Genomic DNA, 21,436 nt, shown 5'->3' on the forward strand with positions numbered 1-21,436 from the left:
TCCGGGATTAAACAGAGTGTGATGGTGCTTGAAAGCTTGAAAGGATTTTTGTGACATGAATTTCTATTCTCAATGACATCAGTATTTTAGAGTTTTGTGACTTAGTTTTGCTTTGAGGTCATTTATATGCTAGTGTACTCTAATCGACAGATGCAACTTTTAAATGTATATATCAGCTAAATGAACAGTTAGTTTTTCTCCTCTAGGAAAATAGATGAAAGTGTGGATGACTAATCCTTTTGTCTAATATAATGTTCTCTGCAATGAGAATATACAAATTAGAGGATGTCAGAATATATGCCCGCTAGCTCAAGTATGAATTCTGTAGGGGTTAAAATGTTCCCTGAACCAGCTGTGCTGTGTGTTTTGTCTGTGATTAGAGCTTTTATCCATGTAGCAATGCTTTTTTCCTTCAAAATGGAAAATAATTCCCCAAGATGAGAAATCCCTTTCTTTTATATGCTTTTCTAATGCTTTGCCATGTGCATGAGAGCCAATTTACATGCTGTCATCCATGACAGTGACCACCATTAGATTTGCATCCCAAATTACCTCTGGCTTTCCATACAGCTCTTTTAATATTAATGGGTGTTTTGCGCTCTTACAACTTGTTTTTTTTGTCTCATCCTCTCTTCTCTCTGAACAGCTAAACCAAAAGGCCCCGTCCTCAGGATCACACAGTGTTTCATCATGAATGTTGCAGTATCGCCGATGGCCAGTGAGGCTTCCTCCCCTATGATAACCTCTGTAACTCCCACCCTGGACCCCGGCCTCGATAAACACGATGATCCGGCCCTGTGTGGGCCCAGCGTTAGCGGGGATGGGCCAACCCAGAAACAAGATCCCTACCGCAGGTACCAAAAACCTCCTCCTCTCCACACAGGGGCGGACTGGAAGGTGGTTCTCCACTTGCCGGAGATAGAGACCTGGCTGAGGACCACGACAGAGAGAGTCAGAGATCTCACACATTCTGTGCAGCTAGACAGCAACAATAGACATGTGGATGTGCACCTGGTACAACTCAAGGTAAGAGTGCTTAAAGGGTAACTTCACTGATTTTCAACCCGCTTTGTATTGTTACAATATAGGTAGTATATGTAAGTGAACAATGTTTACTCTTTCTCTGTGTTGCTTGGACTGAGAAATTCATGTTTATTTGTGAGCAAAAGTCTTTGACAGCTCCAGGGCTTTTCGTTTTTGGGCAGAACTGACAGAACTGCAGTTTCTTTCAGTTTTGCCCCTCTATTTAGCATAAAACACTATTCCTGGTCATCCAGTTTGAAACAGAGGTTTTTCAGATTTTCGGTCGTGGCGTCCTCTCCATATTTACAACTCTTTGCAGCCTTTTTAATCCTTCACTAGATACCGAAAGTAACTCCCATTAAACATTTTCTCTTTGAATTATTGCACCCGGGATCAAGTCAACACCATTAACTAAAAGTTTGCTAAGAAGTATTTCCTATTAAAGCACGGTGGCATTTGACTCTGGTCAACCATATCCATAGCAGACTGGTGGGAGTGGCCTTCAACCGCAACATGTCCAGGGTATTTTTTCCTACCTATTTGGCAAAAGAGAAGACTGCCTTTTTTCTCTGTTTTCAGTAGGTAGCACTGATTTCAAAAAGGTTTTCACCTTTCTACTGCATAGGCAACCAAGTTTTATTGAAAGTCCATTTTGCCAGCAGTGAAGTACAGCTTTAAATACTTGATTCTGACGGGTCAGTTGCAGCATTGAAGAGATACTTTCATATATGATGTTAAACAAATATTTTATCTATGGCAACATAATGGTGCTATTTTCATGTACACTAACGTTCATAAGTTTGGGGTCAATGAGATGATTTAAATGTTTTTAAAAAGTATCTTATGCTCAGCAAGGCTGCAATTATTTAATCAAAAATGCAGTAAAAACAGTAATATTGTGAAATACTATTATGATTAAAAAGAACTCTTTTCTATTTTAATATATTTTAAAATGTAATATTATTCCTGTGATGGCAAAGCGGAATTTATAGCATCATTACTCCAGTTTTCAGTGTCACATGATCCTTGGCTTCAGAAATAATTCTAATATTATGATTTGCTGATCAAGAAACATTTCTTATTATTATCAATGTTGAAAACAGTTGTGCTGCTTAATATTTTTTTTTTTTTGTGGAAACCATGTTATGTTTTTTTCAAGCATTCATTCTTTATTGAATAGGAAGTTCAAAAGAACAGCATTTATTTGAAATAGAAATCTTTTGTAACAATATAAATGTCTATTTGTAACATTACTTGAAAAGACATGTAACATTTTAGATATATATGTTAGCGAACTAGTCCATAGAAAAACGTATTTTATATTTTGTAACACTAATGTTTGTAGCAGAAGCTCAAAGTTAATCTACAATTTCAATTTAAATCATTATTTTATGTAGATGCATTTATTTATTGTAGTAGCTGTGTATACAGGCCCGTCTCGCACTGTCAGGGTGAATTTTGTTTGAACACATTAATGCACACAGGGACCAAGATTAACACTTACCAAGCACCAAATGAGAGTACAAATTGGCCAGTAAGAAATATTTGTTATTCTATATTAAATATTCTTTTCTCAATTTACCAGCCATTTGCAGGTGTTGTTGTACAAACATACATTTTGGACCCTGAATATATATAAATTATGAAATACTGTATACCTAAAACCCAGTCTTTTAGTTGGATCATTAACAGCACCACAGCAGTCCATCTTAGATGTCTGGAGGTGGATGGATCGGCTATAAACGCAGAATGGCCATAATGGATCTTTGAGTTCTAGATTAGTTTGGATGTGGATCAATCGTTAAGTGCACCAGAGGTCTTACTAGATTTCTCTACTTAACTTAAACTCTCTTTTTGTTAAGAGCATAGCTTGCTGGAGTTTTTTTTCAGGTAGGCGTTACATTGATGGGCATGTGTAAATATGTATTTTAAAGTGACACTGCATTCATTAATTTTTCCCAGGTAAGCTCTCAGGAAAGGTTGTTATGATGTTTTTGGCTAATAATAGGCTCCTCTGAGATTGCATGACAGAAATTTGAACTCCTTTACTTTAAAAGTAACGGTGGGGTGTTGAAGTGTGAACCGTTTTAGTGGGATCCCAGAGCATTTATTTATTTAGACCTATTTATTTAGTTGAGCAAAATGGTTGTGGTATCTTACCTATCATCCACACATGCAAAGTTGGTTGATAACATAAGTGCAACAAAGCTAGTTAACTACTAGTTACTTGTTTACACAGGACATATGATGTATTTTATATTATTTAAGCACCTGGAACCTTATCAGTTTGACAAAATTTTCTATTTCAAAGTGCTATGGGAAGTCAAACTAACTTGCTTTACATATTCTTATAGTAATATACATTTTCTTATATTAAATTGTTTATGTCCTACTGCTACTTCATCTCTTGGAATATCCAAATGCTAGGTTTTTCTTAATATCAGTCATCTTTAAAACAGAACATGTTTTACACATTTGGAAAACTGATTGTTTGGTCAATAAGTCAATACAGTCCAGAGTTTAAAGCTCTTGATTCTAACTTTTACTTGCCCTTATGAAAAAGTAACATAGTTCTTGTATCAAAAAGTGTTTATTACAATAAGGCTTTAATTATGGGTTAGACCATTTTTGGTTCATCATTACCATGCATAGCATTACCATGCTTAGTCCAATTTTTTTTAATGTGGCTGTTTTAGATCATGTTTGACTTTCTCCGTAGCCTTTTAAAGTAGTAAATTCTCAATAGAATTCAAATAGGTCACACTTTTTATAATTTACGGCATGATAGGAATGGCTATCATCAATCATATCACACTTTTGAAGCACGCTGGTGAACGCACACACAGTATACCGTGATTTGCACGCCACTCATGCAAAATTAAATTGACCTGCGCAATCATATTGTGCAGATAATTGGTTCTAATTCAGTTAGGATGGAACTTAGTGCTTATAAAAGCTCTGATACACACAATGTATATAAAATAATTAATAATTCTATAGCCTGTATGTTTCTATTATACAGTACTTGCTAGTTTTGGTTATTGGGGAGTTACCATCCTCACTAATGGTCACATAACAAGCAGATATACAAAAAAGTGTCTTTTTTTGTTTGTTTGATTTTGATAGTTTTTGTTTTAAAATTATTTATTTTACAGTTTATGATTTTATTAATTGTTTTCTTTCATAAACTTTCATAATCCTAGTTTGGCAACCCTGGTCTAATGCCCAGTAGTAACAACATTGATGTAACAACACAGTGATGATGAGATTATAGTGAGAGTTTCAGTGTTACTCTCACAGCTGAATCCATCTGCTCCGCTTTCAGATGAATCAGGAAACCATTACATAACACTGTTTGAAAGAATGAGGTTTCAGTAACATCACTGTTTTTCAGTCGTGTTCTCATTTCATCTTCAGAACAGCGTGCTCAGCTGTTTTTAATTAGACGTTTACCCTCTTGATGCCTTTCATGAGGGAGAATCAGACAGCCTGTGGATCTGCTTAAACAGATGAGAGCCATTCAAATAAACTGAGCAATGTTTTGAAACTGAGATGGAAGAAAGTGTTTTAACCTCAAAAAGCAACACACTTTACTTTTAAATAAGTGAAAGGAAACCGGCTGCGGAGATGTGCATTATTAATGTGCTACAGGAATCTCTCCTTTAACTACTGAACGTGTCACCATCTCCGAAACGTGACCTGCTGATTTCCTTCTTTTCCTCTATCGTTACATTTGGCCATTTGTCTGGTGCTGTTTGTTGTTAAATAACACGCTGCAGTCTCTGGTGTCACAAGGTTTTACAGCCAGTCTGAGAGGCTGCCTTTCCTCTTAATAAATCATGTGTGAGGCTTTTAAAAGAAGTGTCTTTTATGTGTGTGTGAGTCTCTGAAGAGAAGCTTTTCCTTCATAGTCCATAGTTACTGTATGTCTTTATAGTTTCAGTGTAAAGTGACATTAGCACTGAAAGGATGGTAAAGTTAACCAAATCTTACAGTATGTTGATTTTTGGCTATGTAGCAACTGTCAATTTGAAGATATTTCTGAAGCAAGAAACAAGATCTCTGATCGTTTCAGTCAGTTTGAATGCCAGGAATCTGTCATCATGTAATGAAGCTTTGCAAAGAGACTTTTATTGAAAAATTGGACCCATATATGCACACATGATGAATACACACACAATCATTTTAAATTATTATTAAATTTTATAATATAATTACATAATTTTATATTATTATAATTACATATGTATGTTTCTTTTATTTATATTATATATTATTTTTCTTCTGAGAGTATTAATAACTTCATTTTTTAATTATTGATAATAATATAAATAAATTAAATATGAAATTATACAAATAATATATAATAATATATTATATAAAGTTATTATATATAATTATAAATGGCAATTATATATAAATGTACAAAATCAGCAAATCGAAAAATTAGTTGATAGCAAATAATTGACAGCAAAAAGTACAAACCTTTAAGATTTGTGAACAAGCCTAAAGCTTAGATTTGTTTTTCACCATTATGCTCTTGATGTTTGAAGGAAAAGAAGCCAAGTTTGCAGTGTAATACAGCTGAAGATGTTTTGTAGATTTTATATTGTCTTGCACCTTCTTTTTTTCAGTATGACATTTTGATTTTTTCCATGCACTTCTTTGATTGGCACCCTTTTCTCCTTCTTTTGTGGACTGTTTAAAACATCTCTTTCTGTTGATGCCTTGTTGTTGTGAAGAATTCTGTGTGTGTTTCTTGCTGAATCCAATGTTATTTTGAGGGGGTGACTAAAGTCTTTGTGCTCAGTATCAGCAGACAATGAGTCAGTCCGGGCAGCACACATCTGTTTCTCCATGAGAGGCCACAGAGCTCAGCACGGACTGATACTCCTACACCAGTGCGCCTCAGTGAATCACACTCAGTCTTCCTGTAAGCTTCATACTGAAGCTGTGACAGTGCAGTGATTCCAGAACATCTCTCGGAATGGAGCTTTGAGAATGTAATATGAAAGCTGGGAAATATATTGTCAACATAATCATATGCTTTCAGGAGGAAACGGATAAATCTTTTAAATATATGATTGTGAGGCAGTTACAGATGACGAAAACATCATTTCCATCTCTTAGAAACAGTCATACAGTATGTCTCTTCCTCTTAAAACACCAGTTATTCAGCAAGGAGTGGCATGGGGTTTATATACTACATATTGGCTTTGACTTACAAGCAAACAGCGCCATCTTGTGGAGAAGATCTACCGTTCAAAAGTTTGAATTCAATCAATCCAATAATAATTATTACTCAAAAGACAGTAACAGTAAAGACATGTATAATGTTACAAAAGACTTCTATTTCAAATATTCTGTTCAAAAAATCCTAAAAATAAACACAGCGTCAGTGAACATGAGACTTTTTTCAAAAACATCACTTTTGAAAGGTAGCGAATAACTCTAGTTTATAAATCTAGTAGCGTATAACTCATAGTAATTTAATTATGAACACCTATTTGTTCACTTGTCAATTGCATGCATAAAGATTATATTATAAATAACACATTTAAATAAATTATTAAATAATTAATCAATTGAAATACAATGGATAATTTACAAACTTGTTAAACTTGAACAAACAATTCAAGGTTTATGCATTTAAGTTGAACTGTTTAGATGTTTAGTATATCTGGAAAGTAAGTTTACAAATAATATTAACTTTAAACATCAAGATTGTAGAATATAAATAAAATTGTAAAATTATGTTTTATATAGTAGTCTTTAATATGTCATATTTAAAGGGTTAGTTCAGCCAAAAATGAAATTTCTGTCATTAAGTACTCACCCTCATGTCAGAAAAGTAGTAAAGACATTGTTAAAATAGTCAACGTTATGAAGCGACGAGAAATGACTTTATTCAACAATAGTCGCCGTTCTGACCTGGAAGCGCTGAACGTAAACAGCGTAGGAGAATGACAGGAGAGACAAACTTGAATAAAGTCATTATTTTTGTTTTGTTTTTGTGCACAAAAAGTATTCTCGTCGCTTCATAACATAAAGATTGAACCACTGTAGTCACGTTGACTATTTTAATGATGTCTTTAGTACTTTTCTGGACCTTAAATGACAGTAATTACGTTGCTTTCTATGGGGGATAAAAAAAAAACCTTGGATTTCATCAAAAATATCTTCATTCGTGTTCTGAAGATGAACGAAGGTCTTACGAGTGTGGAACGACATGAGGGTGAGTACTTAATGACAAAACATTCATTTTTGGGTGAACTAACCCTTTAAGAACATTGCTGTCACTGCTTGACAAATTGTTGACCAAAAGATGGCGTCACTAACATGTAATCATGAGAAAACATGAGGATGTTTGTCACTGATAGATAGATAGATAGATAGATAGATGTGGGTTTTGCAGTAGCAGTTGTGTGTAGTATGTGGAGAGTGACAGTAGATCAGCACACAGCTGTGATGTCCACATTCCCCGAGGAGATCAGCCCACAGAACAATGTCTGCAGCACACCAGTAATGCAGACACACCCTTATTCCACAGATCAGATGTACAGTATGAGAAGGATTCGGACACACACACACACACACTAATAATAAAGCACACATGCATCTGCACTAATAGCAAGTAATAGCATTTTATCAGCTGTCAGGACACACCCATGTTTCTCACGTCTGTATTTTTACTCAGTTGAGAACAGATAATTTTATGTGGACGTTTATTTAGAGTGATGTAATGTTAGTAATGTGGAGAATCCAGAGAATTCAGTCTCATCTACAGAGAGAGAATAGTGTACAGTATGATGAAACTTCTGTGTGATTTAAAAATGTGCTAAAGACCTCAAACTTTGAGGCATTTGCATGTTGTAGTTTTTTTAATTATTTCTATTATGCAGGCCTGTACAAGTTCTGCGCATTTCCTGTTTTTATGCATGGTTGTTTATTGAATATTTTGTTTAACATTAACAACCAATAAGATTGTAGTACTCCCAGCTCCATTTACCTCTATTTACCATGATTAAATCTATCGGGCAGAATGTTGTCACGATATGGGTGCTATAAACAAGCTCACAACAAAGGAGAATTCAGAATCACAGTCTTTATTAAATCCATACAAGGGAAACACAGGACAAAAGGCAAAACAACCACTTACATTGACAAGGAACTGATTGCGTTGAAGTCATGTCGGAAGGATCGTATTTACGAGTTGAATGCACATGAACACCACCACAATGAGTGGGAATCTCTGGATTTTCTTTAAGCCCGAGTTGGGGGTGTGTCAGTGAGAAACATGGCAGAATACTACAATACTTAAAGGTATTTAGGCTTTTCTGTTTACAATGAAGTAAGCTAATTGCCTGCACAAAATATGATAGCATTGTAATATAACAATATAATATGTAAAAATAAAGTTTACAGTGGCTTAAATTAAAAACATAAAGCAAAACACGCCTGATGCACATTCTTTGTTTTACATTTTCTAGAAGTGTAGAGTTCAAATTTTTTGTGTAGTTAATTAAATAGAGGATACTAAGCCATCTTACTCCGCCGAAAGTGACTTGAATGCACAGAAGTGTCTATGGACGAGTCATATACCTCTCGGATTTCATCAAAAATATCTTTGTGTTCTGATGATGAACGAAGGTCTTACGGGTGTGGAACGACATGAGTGTGGGTAATTAATGACAGAATTTTCATTTTTGGGTGAACTAACCCTTTAAGTCTCTCTAAATAAGCAAGCCAAGGTGACAGTAAATTTTAGTATGTAAATCCTCAACACAGCCATAAATAAAACAAAATTTAGCCACTTTGCACATGTAGGCTGTATTCTGCTGTACAATTTAGTGTACTAGCCTTGTTGACGTTAATGCTAATGTGGAAGCCCCAGTGTGTGCTGTGACCTTAGCGTCTCCAGTTACCCCTCAAACCCCTGTGTAATTCCCCCCGCAGCAGCTGCCCGTGCCGGTGGGGCAGACAAAGTGAGAACAGCACGAGGGCTGCTCGAGGGAGGGATAGGTCAACTCCCAAAATAGCCCCTCGGTGTGGTGAGACAGCCCCTCCTCCAGAGAGAAAGACAGAATGGAAGAAACGGGCGAGTGAAGTGAGTGAGGAAGAGATACAGAGAGAGAACGACAACATATCAGACAGCACGAGCACTCAGAGCTGTCACATCTGACATCAGATCTGACACACATCAGCGCCGCATGCCGCGCAGAGCACACTAAACAATTCTTCATTCTCTTTCATTCATCGTGTTTTACCTCAGCCAGTGAGCAGGTAAGAGGACAGATCAACTGACATGCTCAAGTATACTTCTAACGGGAAGTCTCTGACAGGTTGACATTGCTGAGATTGTTTGAAATATTGTTAGGATGTGAAGTTGAGCACCTGTGTTTTGGATAATTGAGTATGCTGGCTTTATGTTTGGTGTGGTTGTAAGTTGATTTTTTTTGCACATTTTTAAATGAAAAAGACGAGAATTAAATTGTATTGGCATATTTTGTAGGAAAATGTTTATGCATTATTTTGTATTTGGAAAAGGAAGATTTTAATGAAGGTTCATTTATGTGGGAGTGTTTGTATGCATGTCAATGTGCTCGTGTCATCAGAGGTCACATGGTGTTGAGAGGGCAGCTGTGGCCCCCATATACACCCCTTCTCTGTGACTTTCACTGGCCAGAAGTACCATGGTACTAGCAAGGTTTTTTTGTACCATAGTATTTTTGGTACCTTTGAGTAGCATGTTAATATCATGGTAAACTTGCATTTAAACATCTGGGGTTGCTAAGATTTTTTATAAAGTATGAAAAAAAGTCTTATGCTCGCCAAGGCTGCATTAATTTTATGTAATATACAGTAATATTGTAAAATATTACAATTTAAAATAACAGTTTTCTATTTTTATATATTTTAAAATGTATTTGTATTTTATTGTATATATTTAAATGTAATTTATTCCTGTGATGACAAAGCTGAATTTTCAACATCATTCTAATATGATGATTTGCTGCTCAAGAAACATTTATTATTATTATCAATGTTGTAAACAATTGTGCTGCTTAATTTTTTGCAAATTGTAATACATTTTTTTCAGGATTCTTAGATTAATAGAAAGTTCAAACGAACAGCATTTATTTGAAATAGAAATCTTTTGTAACATTATACGTTACAAATGCTTTGCTGTCACTTTTAATCAATTTAATGCAATTTAATTGCCAAAAAACATTTAATTTAATTTAATTTAATTGACCCCAAACATTTGAATGGTAGTGTACATGAATGTACATGTACATGTCAATATAAAAAAATAAACCCAGTCTTGTATCGTCCTGAAAGGTTTATTTTGTGACAGTGACCTTGGGAAATGGACAAAAAAATTTATTTGAGCTTAACTTATTGTATTCTGTGAGGGAAAAATACACCACAGAGTGATATGTGAGACATGAAACGAGCACAGCTATGTAAGAAACTGAGACAATGATCAATGAAACATTTTTGTGGTCATTATAATGCTGCAGTTGACCAATGAGAATTAATTAGAGTCATTTGAATCAAGTAGCTTCTCATTATAAAGAGTCAAACATGCTAGATACTAAACCCTGATATTTTTTAAGCTCAGAGATGTTCAGTGAAAATGCATTTGTTTTCTTCGCCAGCCATTTAATGTTCAAACTAAAATAGTTCGACCACTAGATCATGTAAGTATCTCATAAATTAGATATTTGGATCTTTCTGATGCACTTCTTATAATGTGATGTGATTATTCTTTTTTTCTGTTAAAAATTTCTCTGCGCCTCATTTTGACTTAACCAAATGGTGTCATGTTAATCTGTATTACAGTATGTGTGCTGCAGTAGATCATCTGTGTGCATTCTGTGAACTGTAGCATGGTCAGCTTGTACTCTACTGTTTGTTTTTAAGCCAGCGATGCAGTAGTGTGTGGGACCTGCTACATATTGCCAACATGCCTGACCTACATTCATCGGTGCCGTGTTATTTTAGGGAGTGGACGACACCGTATCAAAGATGCTGCTGGCCGCAACTCTGGTGTTGCTGTGTTGACAACGAGCTGCAGTTGTTTTGGCATGTCTGCTGTGCCCCATAAATGCTCCTGTGAACTATATTCTCTCACCCTTGTCTTGATTGTCTCAGTGCTTTTTAGGTTCTAACACTTTCACAGGTTTTGGGCAAATAAATGTATTTGAATTATATAAGAAAATATCAAAACAAGGGGCTTTTATTTATAGAGATATACCACAAACACATAGTCAGATTTCACAAAATGAAGTTTGATATGTTTCGAAAAAAAAAAAATATTGTTCAAAATGAACAAAGTTTGACAACTAGCAAGTGTCCAAAAATTGTGGAATATCTTTATTGTTAATATAATTAACTACAACACTTTTATTTATTGCAATGAAATTCTGATTTTTTTTTTTAAGTGTGACTAAAGTGTATAAAAGAGTCCAAATACTTTTTGAGACCTTTATTTTTTTATCTTTTTATTTTAATTTTGTTTATTTTATTATGGATGCAGTTACAATAATGTCAGTGTGACCAAATGTTTCAAAAGGAAGTTTCACTTTACAGTATATCCTTGGAAACAAGTCCTATTTTGCCCCCAGAAATAAAAGTTTTTATAAATGACAGTGTGTTAAGATTGGACGAGATGAGGCAACTGTCTGAGTTTCCTAGCAGCTGAGCCACCCTCCAGACTGACACAGGCTGGGGGAAGGGAACATGACATGATCCAACCACATACAGTGGACCCAAACAGTATTTGGACACTTAAGGTACACTTGAAAAATATGAATCTCGTTGCATTACTTGAGGGAAAATGCAATTGTTATAGTATCTAACGTAGTGACATTCAGGCATTATTAAGTTGAGACTTAAATGTCCAAGTACTTTTTTGGGGTTCAGTATAAATGTGCATTTGCTGTGTAGTTTGTTTAAATCTTATTTTGTTTTATGATCTCATCTTCTGAAATTAGTTACTAGAAACATCAGAAACTAGTCTTTTAATATCACCCCCTAGCTGCTTGATTTATGATTTGATCCACAGTGACAGTAGAAGAAAAGCCCCGTAGACCCACGGCTGTAAATGTGCTCTTCACTGCTGTGACTTTCACATCAGATGAACCACAAGCTGCAAGGAACTACTGAAAGGGATAGTTCACCAAAAAATGAAAATTATGTCATTAATTACTTACCCTCATGTCATTCCAAATCCGTAAGACCTTTGTTCATCTTCGAAACACAAATGAAGATATTTTTTATGAAATCCGAAAGCTTTCTGATCCTCCATAGACAGCAACGCAATTACCACGTTGAAGGCCCAAACAGTAGTAAAGACATTGTTAAAATAGTCCACGTGACTACAGTGGTTCAACCTTAATTTTATGAAGCGACAAGAATACTTTTTGTGTGCAAAAAACAAACAAAACAAAAATAACAACTTTATTCAACAATTTCTTCTCTTCCGTGTCAGTCTCCGACACTGTTCACGTGAGCAGCACGACGCATGCGTGTGGTGCTGACACAGGAGCCGGCCAATAACGAGCCGCTGTTCTGACGTAGAACCTGGAAGCACTGCACTGTGTTTACAATGTGAAAGGTGTCAGAGGCTGACATGGAAGAGAACAAATTGTTGAATAAAGTTATTTTTTTATTTATATTTTTTTTAGCACAAAAAAAGTATTCTCGTCTCGTAGTTAGTACCCTAACTAACCCTTTAAGTACCTTTGTTGAGGTGTTACAGATAACATAGCTGTCCGACATCCCTCATCATTTGGTTAGCAACTATAATAATATGTAAGAGTTTGCAGTAGCAACCATTACTCTAGTCTTCAGTGTCACATGATCCTTCAGAAATCATTCTAATATGCTGATTTGGTGTCCAAAAAACTTTATTATTATTATTATCAATGTTGGAAACAGTTGTACTGCTAAGTATTTCTTGTATTAATTTAATGATTAATGCAATGAATTCTTGCTGAATAAAAGTAATATCCCCCCCCCCATTTACAGAATTTACAGGGAAAGCTACATAGGCAGTGTTGTGCTCTTTGGTATATTCTGGGATCTCCTCTGTATTATTCACATGTCATGTGAAAATGACACATATCCCCCCATTTCCTCTTAAATGAATGCATAACATGGTGATGTTGCTTTACTTTTAACTGGTTGAAGGTAGGTGCATGACAAGTAGTCTTGACTTCACTGAAGTTCCTTTTATCAAAAGAATATTAAATGCTAATACTGCAGTAAGGTCTAGAAATCTGAGCTATTTCTTTTAGTGACCATAATAACGATGTTTGGTATGCATGATGCAGATATATCCTGTTTTGTAATTTAATCTTTGCATCGGTGATCTTCCCTTAAAGAATTTCTGATGACTGTACTTTTTCTGATGACTGTACTCCTTTTTTGTTTTGCTCTTTCTCAAGAATGGCAATTCATATAAAACATTTTGTCTGAGGTTTCAGTGTCTTCCATCTAAAAACTATTGGGATGTGTTTTGAATATCAGGTGTGTACTGGGTTGCTGATGGAAATACCTCATTAGCATTTTTAGTACAGGCGGAAGTAGTTGGGAAAACCAGATAATCAGATATTTTGTATTTCCAAGGAGCTGTATGAATCCAGTGCCATCATATAATGTGTAATTTCATGTATAATATTGCAGATCATAATATCTGATGACTGTCTGTGCATTTGTCTGTCTGATAGGACATCTGTGAAGACATATCCGATCATGTTGAGCAGATCCATGCATTGCTGGAGACAGAGTTCTCCCTGAAGCTCCTGTCCTACTCTGTGAACATCATAGTGGACATCCGGAGCGTGCAGCTCCTGTGGCACCAGTTGCGAGTGTCTGTGTTGGTTCTGAAAGAGAGGCTTCTCCAGGGCCTCCAGGACTCCAACGGCAACTACACCCGCCAGACTGATATACTGCAAGCCTTCAGCCAGGATCACGATGAGGTCAGATACATCTCCAAAGCATCATCTGAATTAAACCACCTAAAGCGAGTACATCCCTTTCCAAGGGCACATCCCTCACTAATTCACAAGGACAGAAACTTAGTTACGCAACGTTCTGCTGGGAGTGTACCATAAACTCATATGCTATACCCTTCACCAAAGACATTTAGACTATGCAACCCTAGCAAACACTTTCAGCAAAGTGCACTTGCTTATCCCCAAAAATTTTTTTCAGCACTGGATAGATTTGATCACATTTTAAATTCGAGTTTGCATATGAATAATTTGTTTTTGTGTTCTTGGTCATCTTTAGGCTCGGCTGGACGCTTTGACAGAAGTGGATGACTCTGGCCAACTGACCATTAAATGCAGTAAGGACTACTTCTCCCTGGACTGTGGCATCACTGCTTATGAACTGAGCGACTACAGTCCCATTGAAGACTCAGAAGGTCGAGGGCCACGCTCCCTTTATCCCGAGTTGGAGCAAGACTTTCCAGAACTACTTCAGAGTGTGGATCTCCTCAACATAGCAGCCTCTAGACAGAACCAGGTGTCATCTTCACCTGCAGAAGAGTCTGTTACTCCTATCAGGAACCTCAAGAGACAATCAGTGGTCCCACCGAAGAAGAAAGTGCACCGGATTCAGCAATGCAGGGGGACAGCAGCTTTGCCCTTTCCAAACGCCCTCTTCAAGGCACCTTTAAAAGTGATGTGTCTCCCACTCAGCCTTTGCCTAAAAAGCCCATGTACCTGGAGGGTGATGGAGACATGAGGTGCAGTAGGTCTTCACCTCTCCAGTACCAGGCTGACTTGAGCAGAAGCACACCATCTCTTCTGGATACACCGGATCGCTCAAAGTTCTGGCTGGAGCTGGAATCAGTTTATCCAGGCAATGGGAGTCAATCCTACGAGAGTCTCCATGCTATGAATGGGAGGAACTTGCAGATGGGTCTCAAGAGACCGTCTGTGCCTGGTGAAGTCCCTCTGGAGAGACGCTCATCTGAGGCCATGCAGGGATTCCAGACACAGAAGCACTTGACAAACTTCAAGTCTATGCACTCCAAAGCCAAGCAGGCTTACAGTGACTCTTCCAGCCCACCACCATCTTCAGGGGAGGACATCTCAGACCACGATCCACGGGAAACGTCCTCCAGCCCAGACGATCAAGCTCCCACCACAGGTTCTCTCTGGATTGTTAACCAGAATGCTCTGTGCATCTCCAATGCAACGGGCAGCCCCAAAGAACACTGGTATGGTTCGGATGAGTTCCTCGCTCTTCCCGCCCAGCTGAAAAAAACAGAGATGTTGGCGATGAAGCTGGAAAGCCTTGCTCAGGTTTTACCGCAAAGAGGCTTGCAAGAGTCCATCCAGGATGTGGATGACTGGGAGCTCACTGAGGTCAACCCTGATTGGGAGAGCAGCAACGATCTTCTTTTGCTTCACCCCTATAAAAAGCCCTCCCGAGCTGGGCGCTTTTCACCTACTTCCTCGAGCGACGTGGCTCCTTCTCTTGATGACAGCATAGAGTCTGGGCGCATTAGTGACCTGTTGTCCGAGGACGAAGGGGCGCGAAGTACACCAGAGTCCAGAGGAAGAAACACATCGACTGGACAGCCAGTTGCACCAAAGATTATGTTCCAATGCACACCCTTGATACAGCAACTACTAGCAGATATTCAACACCAAGAGAACTACCATGATGTCTGGGCGAAGATAGAGGTAAGAGATTTCTGCTTTTTGCAGAGTATTCTTAACCTTTCCAGGGGCTGTGTTTGAAAAATAATACTAGTTTACTACTTGGAGTATATGCTGTATACTGAGTCACAAATACCGAAAACCATGCAGTGTATACTTGAAACTGTTCCATTTATACTGCACTATATAATGTGCTGTCTATACTGAATGCTATATGCTATTTACTGTTCATTTTACAGTGTATTGAATACTGTGCAGTATGTACTGTAAACACATTATTCCATGATAAACATTTCAGACTATAGTATGCTACATTTGTTGTCAAATGACGTCACCATTAGGGCTGGGTAAAAAATATCGATTTCTCGATTTTAATTGATTCTCATTTTTACGAACCGATATCGATTCTTAAATCCCAATAATCGATTAGTCTAGTCTGTTTTCAGTTGATGAATGAACAGAACATGTAGCGCGCCACCCATCCAATAAATCGCAATAGTCTTTGTGCTTTGTTACTTTTGATATGAAGCAAAGTCTCAGATGTCAAATGACGTCCATCTGATTATGAGATTCAGAAAATAAATACCGTTTTGGCGCTGTTTAATGTGGCGTGACAGATCGCTTTAGCACCTCAGTTAAAGAGAAGCGGCAGCACGGAGCGCATGTGAGCATCCTCTCCTCCACTTTAATACCAGTTACAGCGTGAAATAAACATGAATAAACATCTGAAGGTATGTTAAAATACACAGTACAACTTACTGAAATCCATATCATGTCTCTTGTAATAGCTCAATCAGTGTTTCAACCTCGGAAAGAAGTCAGTAAAACAGCTTGTAAACAATGTCACGTAACGTCACATTTACCTCAGAAAAACATATTCAGTGACCATAAACTCGTTAGTCAGTTAGAAAAGTGAACTCTAGAAAGCAGCATTCTGATATAACTATGCACCGTTACATATTCATTATAATGTTTTTCAATATTTAATGCATGTTTGAATAAATCAGTTATGACAGCCACGATTTAAATGTTTATATTTAAAAAAAAAAAAACGAACTGGAGTAGAAATATGATTATGTAATTCTAAACTTTATTTATTATAAAAAAAACATAATTTAGTGTAATTTAAGTGTTTGTATATTTATCTGAGTGGAGTTCACAGACACCAGGATGGATAACTCAGTGGTTTTAGTTCTCAGATTTGGCTCCCTTGCTCTGGAAACAAAAGTGTTTCTGTTTAGATGCCGTATATACAGCGTATCTTTAGGCATATTTGTACCTAGTAAGTTAATTTTAACCTTCAATATTATAGTAAAGTAGTACCAACTGACTCCCATGTGTAGTTTACAGCATTATTTGAGAGATATACTAATATACTACATCTAAAATAATCAATATCGAAACGAATCGAATCGAAATCGTAATTGAATCGAATCCCAAGCATGCGAATAGAAATCGAATTGAATCGTGAAAATTGTGTCAGTGCCCAGCCCTAGTCACCATGTTGCATATGAGTGCAGTTTAGTTACAGTTACTGTTACTTAGTTTTGATTTTCAGCAGTCAGGTCAAGTAATGAATGGATGTAGTAACTTCCACTTCAGATAGCACAAAAATGTACTGGTTGCATTGTGGTATTCTGTCCAGTATACTGTCCTTGTATACTGCTCATTTTGGCAAATACATGTCATCCTAATATACATGCTATATATTGCAGAATTAGAGTAAGAGTAGTGTGTTAGTAAACTATTCTGTAGATAGCCATTCACTCAACAAAGGTAAACAAGCAACTAAGTGTTAATGCTGACCTTCTCAATGGTTAACCTTACATTTATCACAGTTCTACAGTTCATATCTAATTTAAAAGGGATATAATCATTAAGGAAGTAATTTGTATGCCTTAATCCTCATTCACATAGAGGCGGCAGCTAATATGTGTCACTACACTAAGCAGATATTAAAAACAGCTGATAACTAAAGGGGTAATGAACTAACAAGCCACCTCAGCCTTTTGCTAATATTCAAAGCTTAATTAACAGGATTGCGCTCCTTGACAACCTCTCTTCAGTCCCAAGTCTGTAATTAAATGATTAGCTACAAAATTAAGAACATGCAATCATTTATAAAGGACCCGGGTGCTTGAGGAAACCCAAACTTGTCAGACATACTACCATGCTACTCTTACTGTTGCTGAAGTACATAGTATGTACACTTTGCACACTATGCAAATTTCCTGTATGCATGGGAATACCCAGATGACCTAGTACATTTGCTGAAATGAGCAGAGCTTACTGCAGGGAATACTGTATCCCATAATGCAATGTGTCCAACTTATTGTTCACGCATCACACAAAGGCTAAGACATTATTAAAATAATTCTACATGGATTAAATATGCAAATTTCAAAGATTACATTTTATATTTGTTCATTTAGCAGATGCTTTTATCCAAAGCAACTAACGAACAAGCAGGCTGTCATAGGAGCCAACAATAATGCTAACTGAATGCCACTCGCATGCAATATCATGAGTCAAACTATTGAGGTCCTTTAAAATGTGACAATGTGGCATACTATTTTTTGAAATGTTTATCATGGTATAATGCATACGGTTTAACTTATTATCATTATTATTTATATATTATTTTAGGCAGTATATCCTGATGCAGTAAGTAGTAAGATAATATTCTGTTTCGAACTCAGCTATTATTTAGCAATCTAGCTGCATTAACCTTTTTTAGTACAAAGCTGCCATTTCTTTGTATTATTGTAATTATTATCCGTGTTCTTTCAAAAATACATTGCTGTTGAGATCTAAATCATAAATTTTTTTTTTTGTTTCCTGACTTTTGGACTTGAGTTTAGTTTTACTGTTTGGTTTACTGCCTCAGAGACGTAGTGGCGTACTGTCGCCATCTGGTGGTCAAATATAAAAATACACCAAGAACACCAACCTAACCGAAACCTCTCTGTTTTTGAAATTAAGTTAATTATGATCGCATCAAATTAAGTTTATTTACCAAGATAATTTAGATTTTTGTGAACCAATTTTTTCTGATATACAGTACCTGTCAAAAGTTTGGAAACATTACAATAATAAAAAAAAATCAAGTAAGTCTATTATGCTCAACAAGGCTGCATTTATTTAATCGAATACAGTAAAAACAGTAATATTGTGAAATATTATTACAAATTAAAATAACTTTTTTATTTGAATATATTTTAAACTGTAATTTATTACTGTGATGCCGAAGCTGAATTTTCAGCATCATTACTCCAGTCTTCTTCAGTGTCACATGATCATTATAATATGCTGATTTGGTGCTCAGGTAACATTTCTTATTATTATCGATGTTGAAAACATTGTGCTGCTTAATATTTTGTGGAAATGGTGATACTTTTTTCAGGATTCTTTGATGAATAAAAAGTTCATTGAACAGCTTTTATTTGCATTTATTAAATTTAATAAAGCATTTATTAAATATAAATCTTTTATAACATTATAAATGTCTTTACTGTCACTTTTGATCAATTTAATGCATCCTTTATGAATAAAAGTATTAATTTCTCTCTTTTTAAATCTTACCACAAATGTTTGAATGGTATCAATCAGCAAAATAGTTTTCAAAATTGATAATAATAAGAAATGTTACCTGAGCAGCAAATCAGCATATTAAAATGATTTCTGAAGGATCATGTGACACTGAAGACCATCAAAGGAATAAATAATATTTTTAAATGTATCAAAATAGAAAACATTTACTTTAAGTTGTAATAATATTTCACAATATTACTGTTTTTACTGTATTTTGATGAAATAATAAATGCAGCCTTGGTGAGCGTAAGAGCCTTCTTTCAAAAACATAAAAAAAAATTGTAAACGTTCCAAACTTTTGACAGGTACTGTAGGATGCTTTGGTTTCAAAAATATGCCATAGTACCCAAAAATACAGTATTTAAAAAATACAGATTTTTTTTATAGGTAACTTGGTATCATCCAATATTGTCAATAAAAAAAAAGAAATTAAGCAATATGATATAATGATTCTTTCACTGTTTGCAGGAAATGTCATATAAATTTATCAAGGTTTGCATTAGTAACTGTGGTATTTTGTGGGAAACTATGGTTATACTTTATGAGTGCTCAATAATTTGCGCATTCATTCTTATGTAGGCACATTTTGGCCACAGTCGACTCATGACTTTATCCACTGGAACTCTTTTGGTTCACGCTAATTCATATTTTATCACCTGCAAATTCAGTCTTCTGTTTCATCCAAGAGGATCAATCCTGGACTCCACAGCATAGGAAGCACTTTTAAAATATACTTCATAACACTCGTCATGTCTTATGAACAGTAACCACGGCAATCATGCCGATCTGATGGAGTTGAATGACTAGTGAAGGGAAGGGTGCCCTCAAAAGTTTTCAGCTGTAATCCTTCCTTTCATTCCAGTGAAAGCGTGTGCAAGTGTGTGAGTGTGTATGCATGTGTGCAGTAAGCTCAGTGGACCGGGCGGAGGTAGGCAGCCACATCCACCTGAGATGATGCGTGTCACAGGAGGAGGTGATTGATTACATTAGTATTCAGCCGCTGGAGATGACTTCATTCTCATGGCAACAGACAGCTGGCAGCTGAAGCCTCTTCTTGGGGGCGTCTCAGGGGCCTAGTCAAGTGTGACGCCACCAACCCGTCTTCCCCTTCTCCTTGTCTTTTTCTGTCTCTCTCTTTCTCTGTTTCTCTGCTTCCCCCACTCTGTCATTCTTTATCTTCATTTTTAGTACCATATATATAAATATATATAAGAAACTTGCTGTTTGTTGCTTTTTTCTTTTTCCAATGGAAATCTAGATATAGAAATTCTGATTTGGGAGCTGCTGCAGAGGGCAGTGAATAATTGAAATATTTTCTATTTTACTTTTGTATAAATATTGTGGAATATTATATTTATAATGTAAATTATTATAATGTATAGGACGATAATATATTTTTTTGTTGCATATAGAAAATGAAGCCTATTTTGTGTTGTGACATTATTTTCATGACAATTAAGCAATGTTTTTATTTTATTTATTTATTTTTTGTTCATGGAAAAGAGCTGTGTGATTGTTCTCCAAAGAGTCTCCTTTTGTGTTCCATTTGAAAGGAAAATAACAGCAAGCAGGTTTGGAAATCGGGGTGATTAAATAATCAACAAGTTTTCATTTTTGGGTGAACGATTCCTATTGTATGCATATAAACAGGCAACGTGAATATGGTGATAAAAGCAGTGATTGGTTTCTGAGGGTGTTCAGTTCATACTGTATATGAATTTCTCTCTCTCTCTGTGTCTCTTTCTTTTTCTTTCTCTGGGGCATGGAGTCGTGTCTCATTTTCTCTTCCTCCCTCTGTAATACACTCACAAACAGGTCTGGTGACAAGCTCAGTTAATGCCGTGACCAGCGGCTACATATTCATCTGCTCTGAGAGCTTTATCAGTGCACGAGATGAGAGTGAATCGCACGCTGTCCCTGCCAGGGGAATAATTTAGCGGCAGTATCTATTGATCTCCATCGACTGCCACAATCTCGCAGAATTCCTTTGGTCTATATGATGTACCATATTGCAGCAGAGCTGGAGAGATGTGCAGTAGTTTGAGGGCTTTCTTTCAACATAAAAGTGGTCTGCCTGCTCTAACCAGCTTGACCAAAACAGCCTGCCAACTCAAAAATAGGTCCAGTCGAACTGTTCA

General features: G+C 36.3%; 1 protein-coding gene and 1 long non-coding RNA gene across 3 annotated transcripts in view; both read left to right on the forward strand.

Moving 5' to 3' along the window:
• The window catches only part of akap6 (A kinase (PRKA) anchor protein 6), a 156,325-nt gene that overhangs the window by 15,778 nt on the left and 119,111 nt on the right, over nt 1-21,436 (forward strand). The window contains 4 exon segments of the mRNA XM_051868342.1: nt 647-1,026; nt 13,761-14,012; nt 14,326-14,617; nt 14,620-15,731. Of these exon segments, the coding sequence (XP_051724302.1) occupies nt 691-1,026; nt 13,761-14,012; nt 14,326-14,617; nt 14,620-15,731 (1,992 nt within the window). The 5' untranslated portion in view covers nt 647-690.
• On the forward strand, nt 5,367-11,676 carry LOC127498709 (uncharacterized). 2 transcript variants are annotated; one of them, XR_007925952.1, is made up of 2 exons: nt 5,367-9,306; nt 10,951-11,676. It is a non-coding gene; the product is annotated as an uncharacterized LOC127498709 (long non-coding RNA). The 2 variants fall into 2 exon arrangements; XR_007925953.1 differs by having other exon boundaries at nt 11,032-11,676.

The sequence above is a fragment of the Ctenopharyngodon idella genome, chromosome 17, assembly GCF_019924925.1.
Source record: "Ctenopharyngodon idella isolate HZGC_01 chromosome 17, HZGC01, whole genome shotgun sequence".
Classification (NCBI taxonomy): domain Eukaryota; kingdom Metazoa; phylum Chordata; class Actinopteri; order Cypriniformes; family Xenocyprididae; genus Ctenopharyngodon; species Ctenopharyngodon idella.